This window comes from Trichosurus vulpecula, chromosome 3, assembly GCF_011100635.1.
Source record: "Trichosurus vulpecula isolate mTriVul1 chromosome 3, mTriVul1.pri, whole genome shotgun sequence".
Lineage (NCBI taxonomy): Eukaryota > Metazoa > Chordata > Mammalia > Diprotodontia > Phalangeridae > Trichosurus > Trichosurus vulpecula.
The window spans coordinates 179,296,263-179,311,688 of NC_050575.1; the positions used below are offsets into that span (position 1 = coordinate 179,296,263).

Genomic DNA, 15,426 nt, shown 5'->3' on the forward strand with positions numbered 1-15,426 from the left:
TGTTGTTATGGAACTTCCTCCATTGAGGCAGATTCCAGTCCATATATGTAAGTTGCCTGAGGCTCAGAGAGTTTAAATGACTTGCTTATGGTTAATCAACCAGTTAAAAGGGAAAGGCAAAATTTGAATCTAGTTCTTCCTAACTCCCAAGGTAAAATGCTATCTCTAGCTTCTGCTATCTTTTATTTTCATGGAAATCTTCTACTGACTCTTAGCTCCCTTCCTGTTAGCCAATCATTTGTTTTCATCAACTTCAGACTTTTTGAATAATTAGGTTTATCTCTAGAACCATGCCAAATCCTGATAGAACCAAAGATTTTGCCTGATCTAATAACTTCTATGCAGTGAACGTTACTTATTACTAGAAGACTGCTGACGTAGAAAGTGATCCTAAATTTCCTACCTTCTTGCATATTACTTTGTACCTATCTAAGCCTCTTGTTATGTTTTATTCTACACTATTGTAGCTTTATAACTATTGAATAGCTTTTCAAATTTGTGTGTCACACACAGATTGTAAGCCCCAAGAGGGCAGGGATTACTTTTTAATTTTCTTTGTACCTCCTTCAGTATCTAGCATTGTACTTTGCACATGAGAAGCACATGAAATAAGTGGTAAATGTAATGAATGAATAAATTCCTGGTAATCTTTGAATACTTCGTAGAGTTTTGCTAATGATGATGTAGTCAGAATTTTACACTTAGCTACTGATTGTTTTGTTTTTCTTTTTTCTTCAGTATGATGAGCATGTGATCAGCCCTAAGGAGTTTGTCCACTTGGCTGGCAAGTCAACTCTGAAGGACTGGAAAAGAGCAATCCGCATGAATGGGATCATGCTCAGGTCAGCCTATTTGGTAGCAAGCACCTGGATGACAATATAATCTCCCCGTTAGGGAGGATCTCAGGCTGAGCAACAGGTTCTGATCCAGAAGTTGAACTGATGAATCATTGCTACTCTAATCATCCACATTTGTCATTATGATTATCATCAGAAATACCCAAAGTAACCAGCCCAGTTGCCAGGGCCAAAACTTCCCCTCTATATTTGCTCATTTGCATTTGGGTAAGCCTTTTAATGCTAAGCTATTGATATTCATAAGTCTTTTGGTGACAGGAACCAAGAATCTTCTCTCCATTTAAAAAAAGCCAAACAAACCAAACTTTAGTAGTAGGTAATTTTTCCTGCTTAGAATGTTAAAAGTTAGTAGTTCAGCTAAAATCCTCAGCTATTCTGGAATTGGCCTTGGTTTTTGGCATGAGGCTACATGTCCAAAAAGTTCTGCAGTTGACTTAAGGACAGGCGACTAGTTAGCAGGAGGGAAGATCATAGATTTGGATAATTGGAGATAATAAATGAAGCTAAGTTCCTAGTTAAACAAGGACAGAGATTAGATGAGGAAGACAGAAATCTCTGCTTTAGAATTTTAGAGAACCCATTTATAAGCTTTTTAATTTTCCCTTCTCTATTTAGGAAGCCAATTTATATCATTTGCGTGATTTTCCTACTTTCCAGTGCAAATAATCTCCTAGCTATTCTCACTGAATCTGCCATAGCAATGACAAGAAATTGAAACCAACTTGATAAAAATTTTTATTTCACCTGGCTTCCAGTTCCACCTTTTCAGCTAACTGCGTCTTTGAGCCAATTAGGTGGCTCAGTGAATAGAGCACTAGGGTCTGGAGTCAGGAAGAACTGAGTTCAAATGTGGTTTCAGATACTTACTAGGTGTGTGACCCTGAGCAAGTTAGTGGCAAAGCTCTTAGGCTCTTGTTTTCCATATTGTTTTCCTACGGGGAGTGTAAAGGAAGCTTTTTCTAATCAACAGTTCTTCCATGCATATCTTGCTTGAAGTGTTTATCATATTGCTCTCAAAAACTCTTTCTTCCTTCTCTCTCCACCCTCTGAGCTCTCCCTCTTCCCTTACCTCTCTTTCTCCTCCTCTTTTCTCTCGCTTTCCCTCTCCACCTTCCTCTTTCTTTCCCTCTTCTCCCTCTTCCTTTTCATTTTGGCTGAACTCATCCTTTTGAACGACTTTTAGTAAGCTGAAAGGTTGAGTCAATTTAGTCTCCCTCTTAATATTTCCTTTGATTTAATAAGAGTAACTAACATTGATATAGTGCTTTAATGTTTGCAAAGTGCTTTACATTGTAGAATCTCTTAACAGGTTCTGAAACTGTTCGTGATCATATAGGGATTTGTCAACTACAAATGTTTATTATTATCAGTTTTAGAAATATATTTGATATTTTCAGACATGTCTAATATTGCTGTGCATATATTCCTTAGGGTCTTTTTTGGTACTTCCAGTTTAGAGATATAATTTCAAGTTGCCCTCTCTGCCTAGTGGCAGCTCCCAGTATCTTTTTTCATTTTAAGATTTCCTGTATATATTTTCCTATTGCCTTATGAGTATAATTGTGTCTGTTCAGACTATTGGTTTTCAATCCTTTTGGTCTGAGAACCTCTTTATGCTCTTAAAAAGTTATTGAGGATCCCCCAAAGAGCTTTTGTTTACATGGGTTTTATCTATTGATATTTACCATTTTAGAAATTAAAACTTAATATTATTATGAAAATAGTTTTGACCCTGGACCATACTTTTAGAATTACTGGTCTAGACTCTGAGATAAGCCCCTTTCACTCTCTTCCTTTGATAATTTACAATCTGCTTAAGTACCTAGAGCCCTCTGGTTACACAGTCAATCCTAGAATGCTTAGCATACTATCCTTCTTAATAATCTGAAAAAGAAGGAATGGGACACACTCAGGCTGAATGTATGGACTTAACATCTTTCAGCTGGTACCTCTAGAAAAGTTTACTGTTAAGTAAAATTGAATATTATATTCCTTCCAGTCCAATTAATTTTTAACCAGATTTCTGCCTGGCTATTTTAGCAGTGATGACTTCTTTTCAAGTTTGGCCTAAGGTGCAGAAGACCTTATCACCTTTAATACCTCATTCTCATTCCTTTGTTTGCCAAAGCTGAGGAAGAAGCCATTTCTCCAGCAGAATATAAACTTTTGGTTGAAAAAATGGAGCCTTTTGGCAGAATCTCTGTAGCAAAATGATCAATCCATCTGTGCCAGACATTGGCAAACAGATTTTAAAATATTTAGACACAGATTTACAAATAAACAAGCTTTAAAACTAAGCCCTACCCCCTCATGAACTTTATATCTTAGTTTTCCCTTGCCAGTATAACTTGGTTTTTTTCTTCCTTTCAATCACAAATCAGTAACACCTTATACTTGTATAGCACTTAATATTTTTTCAAACTGGAATTTCTGGTATTATCTTTTAAGTTCCATTTATCTCATTAGGCAGAGGGAAGTATAAGTCAGCTGCTGATTTTGTAGAATATGGCCTGAGATCAGAGCTATAGGGAAAAAGATGGAAACTTTCTTTGGAAGAACCTCTGCTTAAGCAGTGATGCTATAGGAAGGAAGAAATGGAGAATCCTCATTCATATAGTAACTTTTAAAAATACATCTGATAGTTATCTAGCAGTAATGAGTATCAAGGAAGCCAGAGATGAAAATAACCTACCATGTTATCTCCATTCCCTTAGAGCCCAAGGCAGAAGGGTTACCAGCACTAGGTTTTCTGACATTTATTTCTTAGGTTTTAGTTAGAGAGAATAAATTATACAAGCTCTTATATTCTAATATCTTAAGACTTTGTTGTCCATTTCCTTCTGCTATTTTTTTCTGTTTGAATTTTGCTTCTAGAATGACATGGTAGAATGGCCTGGAAATTGTCATGTTAGTTTGCTTCTGGAGAGGGGACTCTTTAATAGTTCCTTTTGTTAGATAATGGTTTTCTCTACATATACTTTGGGATTTGCACTAATAACCAGAATTCTTAAGTGCTATTTCTTTCCTTCTGGTTTCTACAAACCTTCTTCAAATTACTCCTTACCAGTATCTATGAGTCATTTTTGCTAAATCAAGAATTAGAAAATAGTCCATTATAATTCAAACACCATTGTTTTTCTGTCTTCATTGGCTTTACAAAAGCGTAGTGGGGCATTTGGATTTTCAAGCAAAAACATAGGAAAGGGCACCCTTACCCTTTCATTCATTGTAAAGCAAAATAATCTCTAGACCCAGTTACAATTCAGGGACTTGTTCAGTATTTGTAGTTTAGAGAGGAGCTTTTGTCAACTACTTCCTCCTTCTGTCTTTTCTACTCCATTACTTGTTTCTCATTGGCTTTTTTACTTTTCCCATGCAGGAAAAAAAAAAGATAAGAGGAATCTTGGTCAAGTTCATAATATATGCAGTTTTACTAATATATTTCTGAACAATCACAGTCATAGGATTTAGAGCTCAAGGGGGGAATCTTAGAAAAAGCTTCCCTTTTATCCTACTCTTCTATAGATAAGGAAAATGAAGCCCAGGAAAGCTTAGGGAGCAAATAAGTGGCAAAGCCAGGACTAGAACCCAGGTCTCCTGATTCACATCCCAGTGCCTTTTCTACTGCATAACATTTTCTCTTTGCTTTTTGTCATTTAAGAGATTTTTGATGATTATGTAAATATCTCTTACTAAATTAGCAAAACCTTTGAATAAGTTGAAGGCTACTGCTAAATGCTATAGCTACTGTGACTTTTCTGTTTGGCTTTTTAGTTTAGTGTAAAGAGTGCTGTATTTGGAGTCAGAGGACCTGGCTTCTAATTCTGGCTCTGCCATTTATACCTTTCTAACCATGGGTAAGTCATTTAATGTCTGTGGGCCTCAGTTTCTTCTTCTGTAAAATGACGGGGTTGAACTAGGTTATTGAAGTAGGGTTCCTTTCAGATCTAAACCTGATACTATGATCCTTTAGCATATAGGTCCCAAAACTTGCAGGTGCTGCTTGACAGGACTCTTAACATGTTCTCAGATGCCCTCAAATCATTGCAGAAGTTTCTTTTGCCTGAGCGTAAATTGTTCCTTTCCCACTTGTTTCAAGTTAAGGAAGAATAAAAGATGATTAGATAGAAAGATAAATAGTTCATATTTCAGTTCGGATGGTTGTAAGTTTTGACTTCAGTGTTCCTTCGGTGGCTTGTGATCAGTTTGTGATTATACTCTTATATATAATCCTTTGCCACAGGAAGATCATGGATTCTGGAGAGCTGGACTTTTATCAGCATGACAAGGTCTGTTCTAACACCTGCCGCAGCACTAAAATCGACTTGTCTGGTGCCAGAGTGTCTTTAAGTAGTCAGACATCAACAGAATACATCCCTATCACCCCTGCTTCTGCAGATGGTATGTTTTCTCCGTGCCCATCACTGATTGAGCTATATAAATATGGTTTTATATTTTGTGACTATATCCTAGGTACAGGCTTGTTTCTCTTGCTTTATGTTACATTTTGCTTTATATTTATGTTGCTTCCCTTTCTTAATTTACTGTTCTGTTAGGCATAACAGAATAATCACATAATCACATAAGCTAATTTAGATAGTTCAAATAAATGAGGTCTGGTTGTGATAAACTCCCCCTTTTAGCAGTTTCTGCTTGCAAAAGGAGAGCTGAATAAGTGAGACTGCCTCCCTAGACTTACAGAAATTCCTCTTTGCCTCACTGTGTTGGCCTCTTTCTGTTTATCTCTGTTTTTAGTGAGAATATTTTATAGTCACTCTACTACTTCATATAGGATTTTGAGTCTCATTTTCTTCCGGCTTATGTAATGAACAAATGACTAATAAGTCATTTAACTTTTTTCACCGAAGTTTGCCTTAATTGAATTACTTATCATTTTCATCTGATAGAATTAAGTAATCCCTAGAATTCTAAATTATGGGGTTTTCTGAAAGCCATAATTAAATCCTAAATTTAACTAATAATATTTTAGTGGGCAGAGTTGGGTTTCCAACTCTTTTATTTATGTTTTTCTCAGCTGTTAACTGAAGAACTTCATTTGAAAGGGCATTTGTTTTTTTTTTACTAGTCCTAAAGCAGTAGTTCTTTTCTAATAGTCCTTCAATTATAGCACATTTATGCCTTTTAGTACTTGGAGAAGAATTTTGGGAGTGTTAGGTCCATTTAATATGACACTAACTTTAAAAGTTTGTATGGTCCTTCTTGAGGAGAAAATGTGTGATTAAACAGTATCTCATTTAAAAGGCATGCCCAAGAAACCCAAGACCTAGAAGCTTCAGGCAGTTAGACATATAGTCATTGATGCTTCTTTTGCATGTTATGAGGGAAAGGTGGACTTTCAGTACCTAAGTTACATTAAAGCATGTTGCTAGTGAAGTTGTAGGTTAGAGCTATGTAAAGGTTATTTAGCTTTATGTGCCAAAGCTGCAAATCTTTCCTCAAGTCTTTCACATCATTCTCTTGTTTTGTAAACTTTGCCAATATGATGGTTATGAGATGGATAATCTCAGAGTGACTTTAATTTATATTTCTCTAATTAGTAGTGATTTTGGAGCATATGACTATTGATAGCTTGGATTTTTTTCCTTAGAAAACTGCCTATTCATATCCTTTGACCACTTATCAATTGGGAAATGGCTATTATTCTTATAAATTTGAATCAGTTCCTTATAGAGTTGGAAATGAGTCCCTTGTCAGAGAAACTCATTACAAAGATTTTCCTAGTCACACACATCAATGCTTTTGGTCACATGTTGGTTCAGAGACTTTGCATGGATCTTCAGAAATTCATCCCAGTTTCTGAAAAAAGCAACCTAATGCCTACAGATGGTTTATCAGTATTGAGGCATATAATAAGAAATAGAATTTTTTTTTTAGCACGTAAGGGATGTTAGGAATAATTTAATAATTTTGATTTTACAGAAGAAGACACTGAAGCGAGGCAGATTTAAAATGACTTAACCACAATCACCCAGTTAATTAGTTGTTTTCTGATTACTAGGAAAATGCTCTCTATGCACTAATATTATAAATGCCTATTCTATACTTGCTGCAACACTGAGATGAATTTTCTTCATGTTGTATTAAAAACAAATCTTCCCTAGTCAATGCAAGCTAACCAAATAAAAGTATAAATCAGTGACATTAACACCAATTAACTTTGAAATAACTAAGGGGTCTTATAAGACCTGTGACAGTTCTACCCAATAAGTACAAAAGAAGAAAAATTTGTAATGCAGCTCATTGAGGGCTTGGAGATTGTTCTGTTCTAAATAGATTCTTATAACATTTAATGCAAGTACTTTATACTAATTTAGAATTAGCATCAGTTCATAGATCTAGCATCTGAAAGAAATTAAAAATTGTTCTAGGCCTAAAATAAATCAAGCTGTTGACAAGCAAGAATATATGCTTATTAGAGAATATTAACCCATCATTCTATATTATTCATGTTCTCTGCTAAATAATGCATTATCAGTGTGTCAAAAATGCTCATAAAAATTTGTCAGTCTTGCCCAAAGAAAAAATTAAAGTACCTGATCTTTATAGTTTTTAAAAATTAAATTACTTTATATAGTTAAGGCTAGAGTATGTTCAATTTTTAAAAATATTATGTGTAAATGGTAGATTTGATTGGAAATTCTGGAGGAAACACAGGATGTCCAAATTGAGATATATTTAAATAATTTAGTAAAGTGCCTTTTCAAGACTTTCCATTCATAGGATTATAAATCAAGACCGAAAAGAGACCTTAGAGGTCCAACTCCCTCATTTTACAGATGGGTGAAATGAGGACTAAAGAGGCTTAGTGACTTCTCCAGTGTCCAAGACACAGATAGTAATTGGAAGAGCTGGGATTAAACTCAGGTCCTATAACTTTTAAGTTCAGTGCCCTTTCCACTGTACCATATTGTCTCCCTAGTTTTTAGTCATTCAACAAACATCTATTAGGTGCCTACTATGGGGCTTGTACTGTGCTAGGCATTGGGCACACAAAGACCAAAATAGTCCTTGCCCTCAAGAGTCTTGAATTCATTTGGTGGAAACAACATGTGTACATAGCAAATAAATGCAAAATATGTACAAAGTAAATAAAAAGTAGTTTTGGGAGGGAAGAAATAGCTAATGGCCTGAACTAGGATAGTGACCATGTGGGTAAGTAGGAGATAGAGATATGAGATATTGTGGAGGTAGACTACGTTGTCCTTGGCAACTGATTAGATATAATGGGTAGAAGAACATGGAGAGTTTAAGCTGTGAGTCAGGATGATAGGGACTCTCAGCTGAAATCAGGAAGTTCAGAAAAGAAGGGTTTTAGGAGAAAGATAATGAATTCTGTTTTAAATATGTTGAATTTGAAGTATCTACAAGATATTCAGTTCGAAGTGTCCAGTTGGCTATTAACAATTTGGAACTAGAGCCCAGGAGAGAGAGAAGCTAGTGCTGGCGGTGTGTGTGTGTGTGTGTGTCTTTCTTGGAGTTGTCTGCATAGAAATGATGAATGAAGCCTTGGGAACTGATAAGATCGCTGAGAAAAAGGGTGTAGAAAAAAAGATGAGGGTTCAGAACAAGGTCTCCATAGTTATCAGGAATGCTGTTGATGATGAAGCAAAAGAGACTAAGAAGGAATAGTCATACAAGTATGAAGAAAACCAAGAGAGAAGGAGAGAGAGTATTAATGAGGGGAAGGTAGTCATCAGTGTCACATGCTTCACAGAGCTCAAATAGGAAGAGGATTAAAAAACACCAGGGGATCTGGCAATTAAGCAATTATTGGTAACTTTGGAGAGTGAAGTTTCAGAGGAGTGATACAGTTGGAAGTCAGATTATGAGTGGCTGAGAAACAAATGAGATAAGAGGAAGTAGAGGCAGTGAACCTAGGACTATCGCTGTGATAAATAGGATGATAGCTTGAAGGAATGGAAGGGTCAAGTGAAGGTTTTTCAAGAACGAGGGAAAGCTGAGCATAATTTTAGCCATAACAGAAGGAACTGGGAGGGGGGGAGGAGGAAGAATTAATATGATTGAGAGTTGGGGCTAGGATGGGGCAGTGTGCAACCTGCTGGGGGAGATAGAACCTAGGGTCAAAATAGAGGAAGAGAGAATAGATATGAAATCAGGGGGTCTTGAAATGAAGAGTAGAGGAAGAGAGGGAGTTCCAAGCAAAAGACTTCTATATTTTCAAAAAAGTATGAGTCAAAATTCTCTGTTGTAGGGAGGGGGGACTATGTGGGAAACTTGAAGAGAGAAGAAGAAGATTCGGAATAGCTATTCTAGGTCATGGTATTTGAAGAAATTGTGATAAATCAAGTCTAGAGTGTTTGATGGAATATTAACATTTACATTAAAGTCCTCTAGTATAAACTGAGATGGTACTTGGATTACTATATTTTATATATTGATTATATTAAATCATAGAAATTTAGATTTGAAAGAGGCCTTCTAGGTCATCTAGTATATAAGCTTGAGGCTGTTTTTTTATTTTATTTTATTTTATTTTATTCTCATTGCTTAACATAGTGCCTTGCATATAGGCCTTAACAGATATGAATTGGATTAGATATATTCTAATGCAATTGCCTTACTTTACAGATGAGAAACCTTTGGCCAGAGACGTTAGTTGACTTGCCCAAGATTACAAAGATATTTTGTAACAGATGTGGGACTAGAATCTAGGTCTCTTGATTTCCAGTCCAGTGTTTCCACTATACTATGCTACTCTTCTTAGATACAAGATTGACAAATTAACTCCTGGTATTTCTCCTAACGACATAAAAAGTCCTCAATTTTTAAATCTAGAAGTATAGAAATATAGAAGTTACAGAAAAACAAAATATCATCAATGAAACTTAAAAATATCTGTTATAGTCCTGTATGATAATAAGAATGATTACTCCTAGGATGAACCTCTGCAGTTCTAAATAGAAAAGATTCAAGCAGAAAAATACCTACATTATGTCATGTTGTTGATATTCATGGAAAAGATCTCATGAATTGTAGAGTAAATAATAGAGAAAATAAAAGTAGGAACTTAATATGAGGGCAATAAATATTCATGTACTGAGATGTATATATAGCATTATTTTGGAAGTGGAAATTAAGGAGAGCAGTAATATAACAAAAGGAAATAAACCAAAATTAACAAAGAAAAGCTGCCTACTATTTTGAAAAACAAAATCTGTATAAATGATTGTGGGTTTGGTTTTTGTTCTTGTTTTTGTTTTTGTTTTGGTTACAGTGAATGGGTCTCCTGCTACAATCACCATAGAAACTTGTGAGGACACTGGTGACTGGACTACCACCATTGGAGGTATAATGCATGAAAACCACAAGACAAAGGGTAGTGATTGCTGACCATTTGTTTGTCATTAATCATACAATTGGAAACTCTTATTTTAGAACTTTGAGGAAATGAAAAAGGAGATATTCAAACAAGGGAACCTGAAGGGAAGGTGCTATATATACAGCATTGTAAAAATTATGTGTGGTAAGCTATTAGGGTATAGGAACTATATTTTATGTTGTACTTGTGCACATGATAAGGCAAAGTTTGGAAACTGGAATTTGTTAAGCAAAGGAGAATAGCTGTCTAAGAAGCTAGTGTCAGAAAAAAGACTTTATATAGCTTAAAATAAAAAAATATGAATAGATCTGGAATGGAGTACAGCCAACAGAAGCTAGTAAAAAAAAGTTTCTTTGCCATGAAATGTGAATCTGATCAAAAAGGCTTTAAACTGAAAATGGAGAGTGCAGGAGAAAAACTGCTCATATGTATCCACTAAAGTAGATACTACAGAACATAACAAGTGGTAAATAGGAAGAAGATTCTGACTCAAGAGAACTAGGATTTCAAAGCAGATGATGTCCAAGAAGAGGGAAACATGTAACCTCATAATCTATATTATCTATACAAAATATGAGTAATAAACAATGTGAACAAATTTATTAATGTGGGGAAGGTAATCACTACCTCCTGGGTATCATTGAAATTTGGTGGGCTGCTACTCATGATTGGACTGTGATGACAGAAGGGTTAGTTTTATTCAAAGCAAATGGATTAGTAGTTAAGAACAAAGTTAGCATATGAAATAGAGGGGAAAACCATGGTGAAGCATATTTCAATGACAGTCAATCAAGATCATTCAGATATTATATTGTGGCATAAGTATAGTAAAGACCACTAACCAGAAGGATGAAGTAGATGAAAATTTCAGGAAACATGTTACAAGTTTGACACAAACGCCATCTGAATATCTGGTGGAACTCTTTACCAGAAGGAGAGCAGTTGATACATTCTTGACTTGCTTTATCATTTAATTCTTCAAAAGGTAAATACCATAATTAAATGACCATAGGAATTCCTGTTCTGGACTTGATTCTGATCAGCAAAGAGGAACTGTTAGTTGAGATAGAAACCACGGAAACCTTGGGAAGAAGTGACCGCTGCATCTTTAAGCTTTGTCGAAAAGGAGGGGGAAAGCTTGGTGTAATCCACTATGTATCCTATATTTGGGAGGAATTGATTTCAAAGAATTCAGGGACAGGATAGATAGGACCTTATTGCCTAAAATTCTACCAAGGAAGCTGGCATAGCATGGATGAGAAACTAAGTAAATAAAATTCCAAAAGCACAAACTGTTTTGTTCAGGAAGGAATAGTGAAACTCTTTAAAGTGTCACGTGGAGGTATAGGAAATTTCTTGATCAACATGTTTTTTTTTTAAATATAAAAGATGGAAGCAAAGGCAGGTATTAGGATGAACATAAAAGAATGACACAGTCCTGTAAGAAAAGTGCCAAGAGTGCTAAAGCTTAGAATGAGCTGGCTGGCAGTGACTGCTGAGGGCAACCAAAAGTTTGCAGGAGGGATGGAACCACTAAGATTCTGGACAGAGGAGGTTACAGTAGCGTGACAGAAAAGATACAACTAGTTATTTCTGATTTCGCTTCTGTGCTCAGTATCAAAAGAGAGCAGTTTTCTGTTGGAAAGGATACAGCAAAAATGGTTGACAGGCATTTGAGAAATAGGTAAGGCAACATAAACAGAGCATCTGTCTGTCTTCAGTGTCTTCAAGTCACTTGATTTAGACAAATCACATTCCAGAGTACTGAAGAACTGGCTGGTGAGACTTCTGAACTGTTGTCTGAGTGCTTTTTGGAAAATCATGGAGAATGAGTGGCTGCAGGACTGGAGAGAGACATAGAGGAATGTCTTGATTTTCAAAATAAGAGTGTCAGTATTTGTAAGTCTATGAGCTTAACTTTAATTCTGGGCAAAATTCTACAATTATTTAATTTGTGGTAGCAGAGCATGAAGAGGTCTTGACTGGTTTTTGAGGGATTGATCCCTTGCATTGCTCAATATTTCTGTCAGTGACCTAGATAAAAACATAGGTGACACAGTTATTAAATTTGTAGATGACACAAAATTAGAAAACTAAATTGGATGACAGAATCAGGATTCAAAAAAATTGACAGACTAGAACAAGAGTTCTTAACCATTTTTGTGTCGTAGACCCCTTTGGAAGTCTGGTGAAAACTAGGTATTCTTTAAAACAATGTTCTTAAATGAATGAAATAAAATACATAAGATTATAAAAGAAATCAATTGTATTGAAGTAAAGATGTAATTTTTCCCTTTTAAGTTCATAGGTCCCCTGAAATCTATCCGTGGGCCCCAGGTTAAGAACTCTTGGTCTAGAATTATGAACCAAATAAATGAAATTTATACTTCATCATGTATATACTCTCCATTGGTACAAATCTCAATTCATCCAGCTTTTATCTCACTGGGTAGTTCTTACTATGATCTTCCATAGTAAGATTTCCTTCCAACAGAGGGTCCAGACAAGGTCCAGAGGGCATTCTAGAACTTTACATTTTGTGAATATTGGTAGAACACTCTGGCTATCCATCTTTTAACACACAGTTGACTCAACTTCTTTTCTAATGATATTTTACTCCAGTTGTAGATGGGATGTCATCATTGGAAATCATAGATGCTCCTTAGGATCCTTTACTTTTTTATATCCCAGTAATGAAGGTCTTCTTGGTATTGTTTTCATCTTCCTTTAAAGGAGTCTCTTTGGTAACTTTTTCTTTATTCATACTGAATTTCAAAAAAAAAAGCGATTTTTGTTTCAGTACTAGTTATTATACATAGGCAAGAAATTGTAGGAAATTTTTTTTCTCTCCTCCCATTCCTTTCATAAGTTAGAAGTATTTTGTTTAGATTAGGTATGGGCATTCTTAAACTTATGCACTCCTCAGGTGCCACTACCTATGCGAAGCTTTTTCCTGTTCCTTTTAGTTATTACCAGTCTCTTCAACTTTAAATTATTTTGTAGTACTTTATACGTACTTTGTATTTACTTGAAAACATATTGTATCCTCACAGTAGAATGTAAGCTTTGAGGGCAGGGATTGTTTCATTTTTGTCTTTATGTCACTGGTGCCCATCACAGTGCCTGGTACATAGTAGGCACCTAATACATGTTGAGTTGGATTGACTTGAAACATGCTATTGCCTGCTTGTGCTTACCATATACTTCTCTGTTCTTTGAATCACCCACTCTTGACTCTTTGGATATTATAGCATCTTGGCATCATTTAAAAGCATTGTGTTAGTTTATCAGCACTAACCTAGCCTACTCTGTTTCTCTTGTTCATTTTGCTACCCAACTCACTGTGCCTTCCCCAAATGTCTATGTTGTCGTACTAATTTAGTGAACCAGCTATCCAAAGCCATGTTGTGGTCCCCACAATAGGCATTTCTATCCATTTAGTTTTTCCTGTTTAGATTGATTCGCTAATCTCTTGGCATTGAGGAAGCTCTGTAATGGGATGACTACATCAAGTGCCAAGTTTTGCCTATCAGACAAAAATACCTGGAGATCCTCATCATCTATGGGTATTCCCTCTACCATTGGGACCTTCTCTGTTCAAGAGATTAATGATAGTGTGCACATCTTTGACAAGCACACATTTCCTTGGTGTATTTCTCACTAGGTATTAATAGTCAAAAGGTCATTGAACAAAGTTATTTCTGTGGTTGCATTTATCAAGGAGTCTTGTGTAATCTGAGCATATGCATGAGAAACTCCTTATTCCTTAAAGGAGAGTCCTTAAGGTTCTATTTTGCTCTACTGAGTCAAATGCTTTTTTTTTTTTTTTTTGTAATCAACATACAATAAAAAATAGAATCTTGTATTCTATGTACCTTTGAATCACTTGGAACAGTTAAAGAATATGGTCTATTATAGACAGTCCTTTATGAAAATCTCCCTGTTCTCTTCTCATTTAATATCAAGTATGACACGGATGCATATGTAGATTCTTCTAAGATTCTACAAAAATGATTAAATAGTCATTGTGGGTCAGTACTTACTGATGGTCTTAGTCACCTTTTAGGTATTGCTATAGTCTATGATTTTTTTCCCCCATTTTTTGGGGGGGGGTACATCCTTCTTCCTATGATATCTTCTACAAAGAGGAAATAGAAATAAGAAAGCTCTGTAGTTGGGTCCAAGAAATCATCAGCAGACATGCAGAAAGGGAAGACCTGGCTAGGCAATAACTCTTGAGAATGAGTTGAGTATTTTGGTGATCTATGAAATGAGGACAAGTCAGTAGTATGACATGGCAACCAAAAAAGCTAATTTCTTCTTAGGCAGCATTATAGACATTTAGTATTTAGAACATGGGAGGTGACTCTGCCCTGGTCAGATCAAGCTACAGTACTGGGTTTAGTTATGGATACTTTATTTTAGCAAATACATTGACAAGTTAGAGGTGGTCCAGAGGAGGGTAACCAGGATGGTAGAAGACCGTGTTATATGTTTATTGTTTCAAAGTACTGGGTTTGTTTATCCTGGAGAAGAGAATGTGATAGCTATGTTTAAATACGTGGAAAGGCCACTATTTTTCCTGTTCCCAGAGGAAGAGCTAGGAGCAATGAGTAGAAGTTACAGAAGCAGTTTATAGCTTAATGTGAGGAAAAATTTTCTAACAATTACAGTTGTCTAAAAGAGGAATGAGGTACCTTAGGAGGTAGTAGGCTTTCTATTGCTATATGACCATTCATTGGTAATGTTATAGAGGGGATTCTTGTTCAGCCATGGATTGGACTAGAGGAGATTGGATTTTTCTTCCTACTCTGGGACTCTGAAATCCTGAAATGAAAGACCTATTTCTTATATGCTAGGACCATATTAAATTCCATTCTACTTTTTTTTAAGGCTTAGATCAAGTGCCACCCACCGTGTGACACCTTTCCTTCCCAACCTAGTTGCAAGTAGTCTCTCCTTCCTCAAATTACATTATGTTATGCTTAATTGTTTGCATGTTGTTTCTCCCCAATAGAATGTTAACTCCTCAAGGCAAGAGACTATAACATTTTTGTTTTTGTAGCCCTAGACTCTACCATAGCACCTTGTGTATAGAAAGTATGTAATTAACCTTTGCTGAATAGAATTCTGAGAAGAAAGAGACATTGTTAATTGCAGTGAAACCTCGTTCTTGACACCAGAGGTTATTTTCTTTTTATTTCTCCA

General features: G+C 35.7%; 1 protein-coding gene across 4 annotated transcripts in view; it reads left to right on the forward strand.

Annotated features, from left to right (window-relative positions):
• GMEB2 (glucocorticoid modulatory element binding protein 2) overlaps positions 1-15,426 on the forward strand; it is a 56,042-nt gene that overhangs the window by 23,352 nt on the left and 17,264 nt on the right. For 3 of the 4 annotated variants that reach the window (XR_005009862.1, XM_036749181.1, XM_036749180.1), the window contains exons 5-7: positions 739-842; positions 5,101-5,258; positions 10,114-10,185. Coding sequence is in view for 3 of the 4 variants with exons in the window: in XM_036749181.1 (XP_036605076.1) it covers positions 739-842; positions 5,101-5,258; positions 10,114-10,185 (334 nt within the window). In the remaining variant the exon portion in view is untranslated. The remainder of the gene's footprint in view (positions 1-738; positions 843-5,100; positions 5,259-10,113; positions 10,186-15,426) is intronic. The other variant, XM_036749182.1, reaches the window with a different exon arrangement.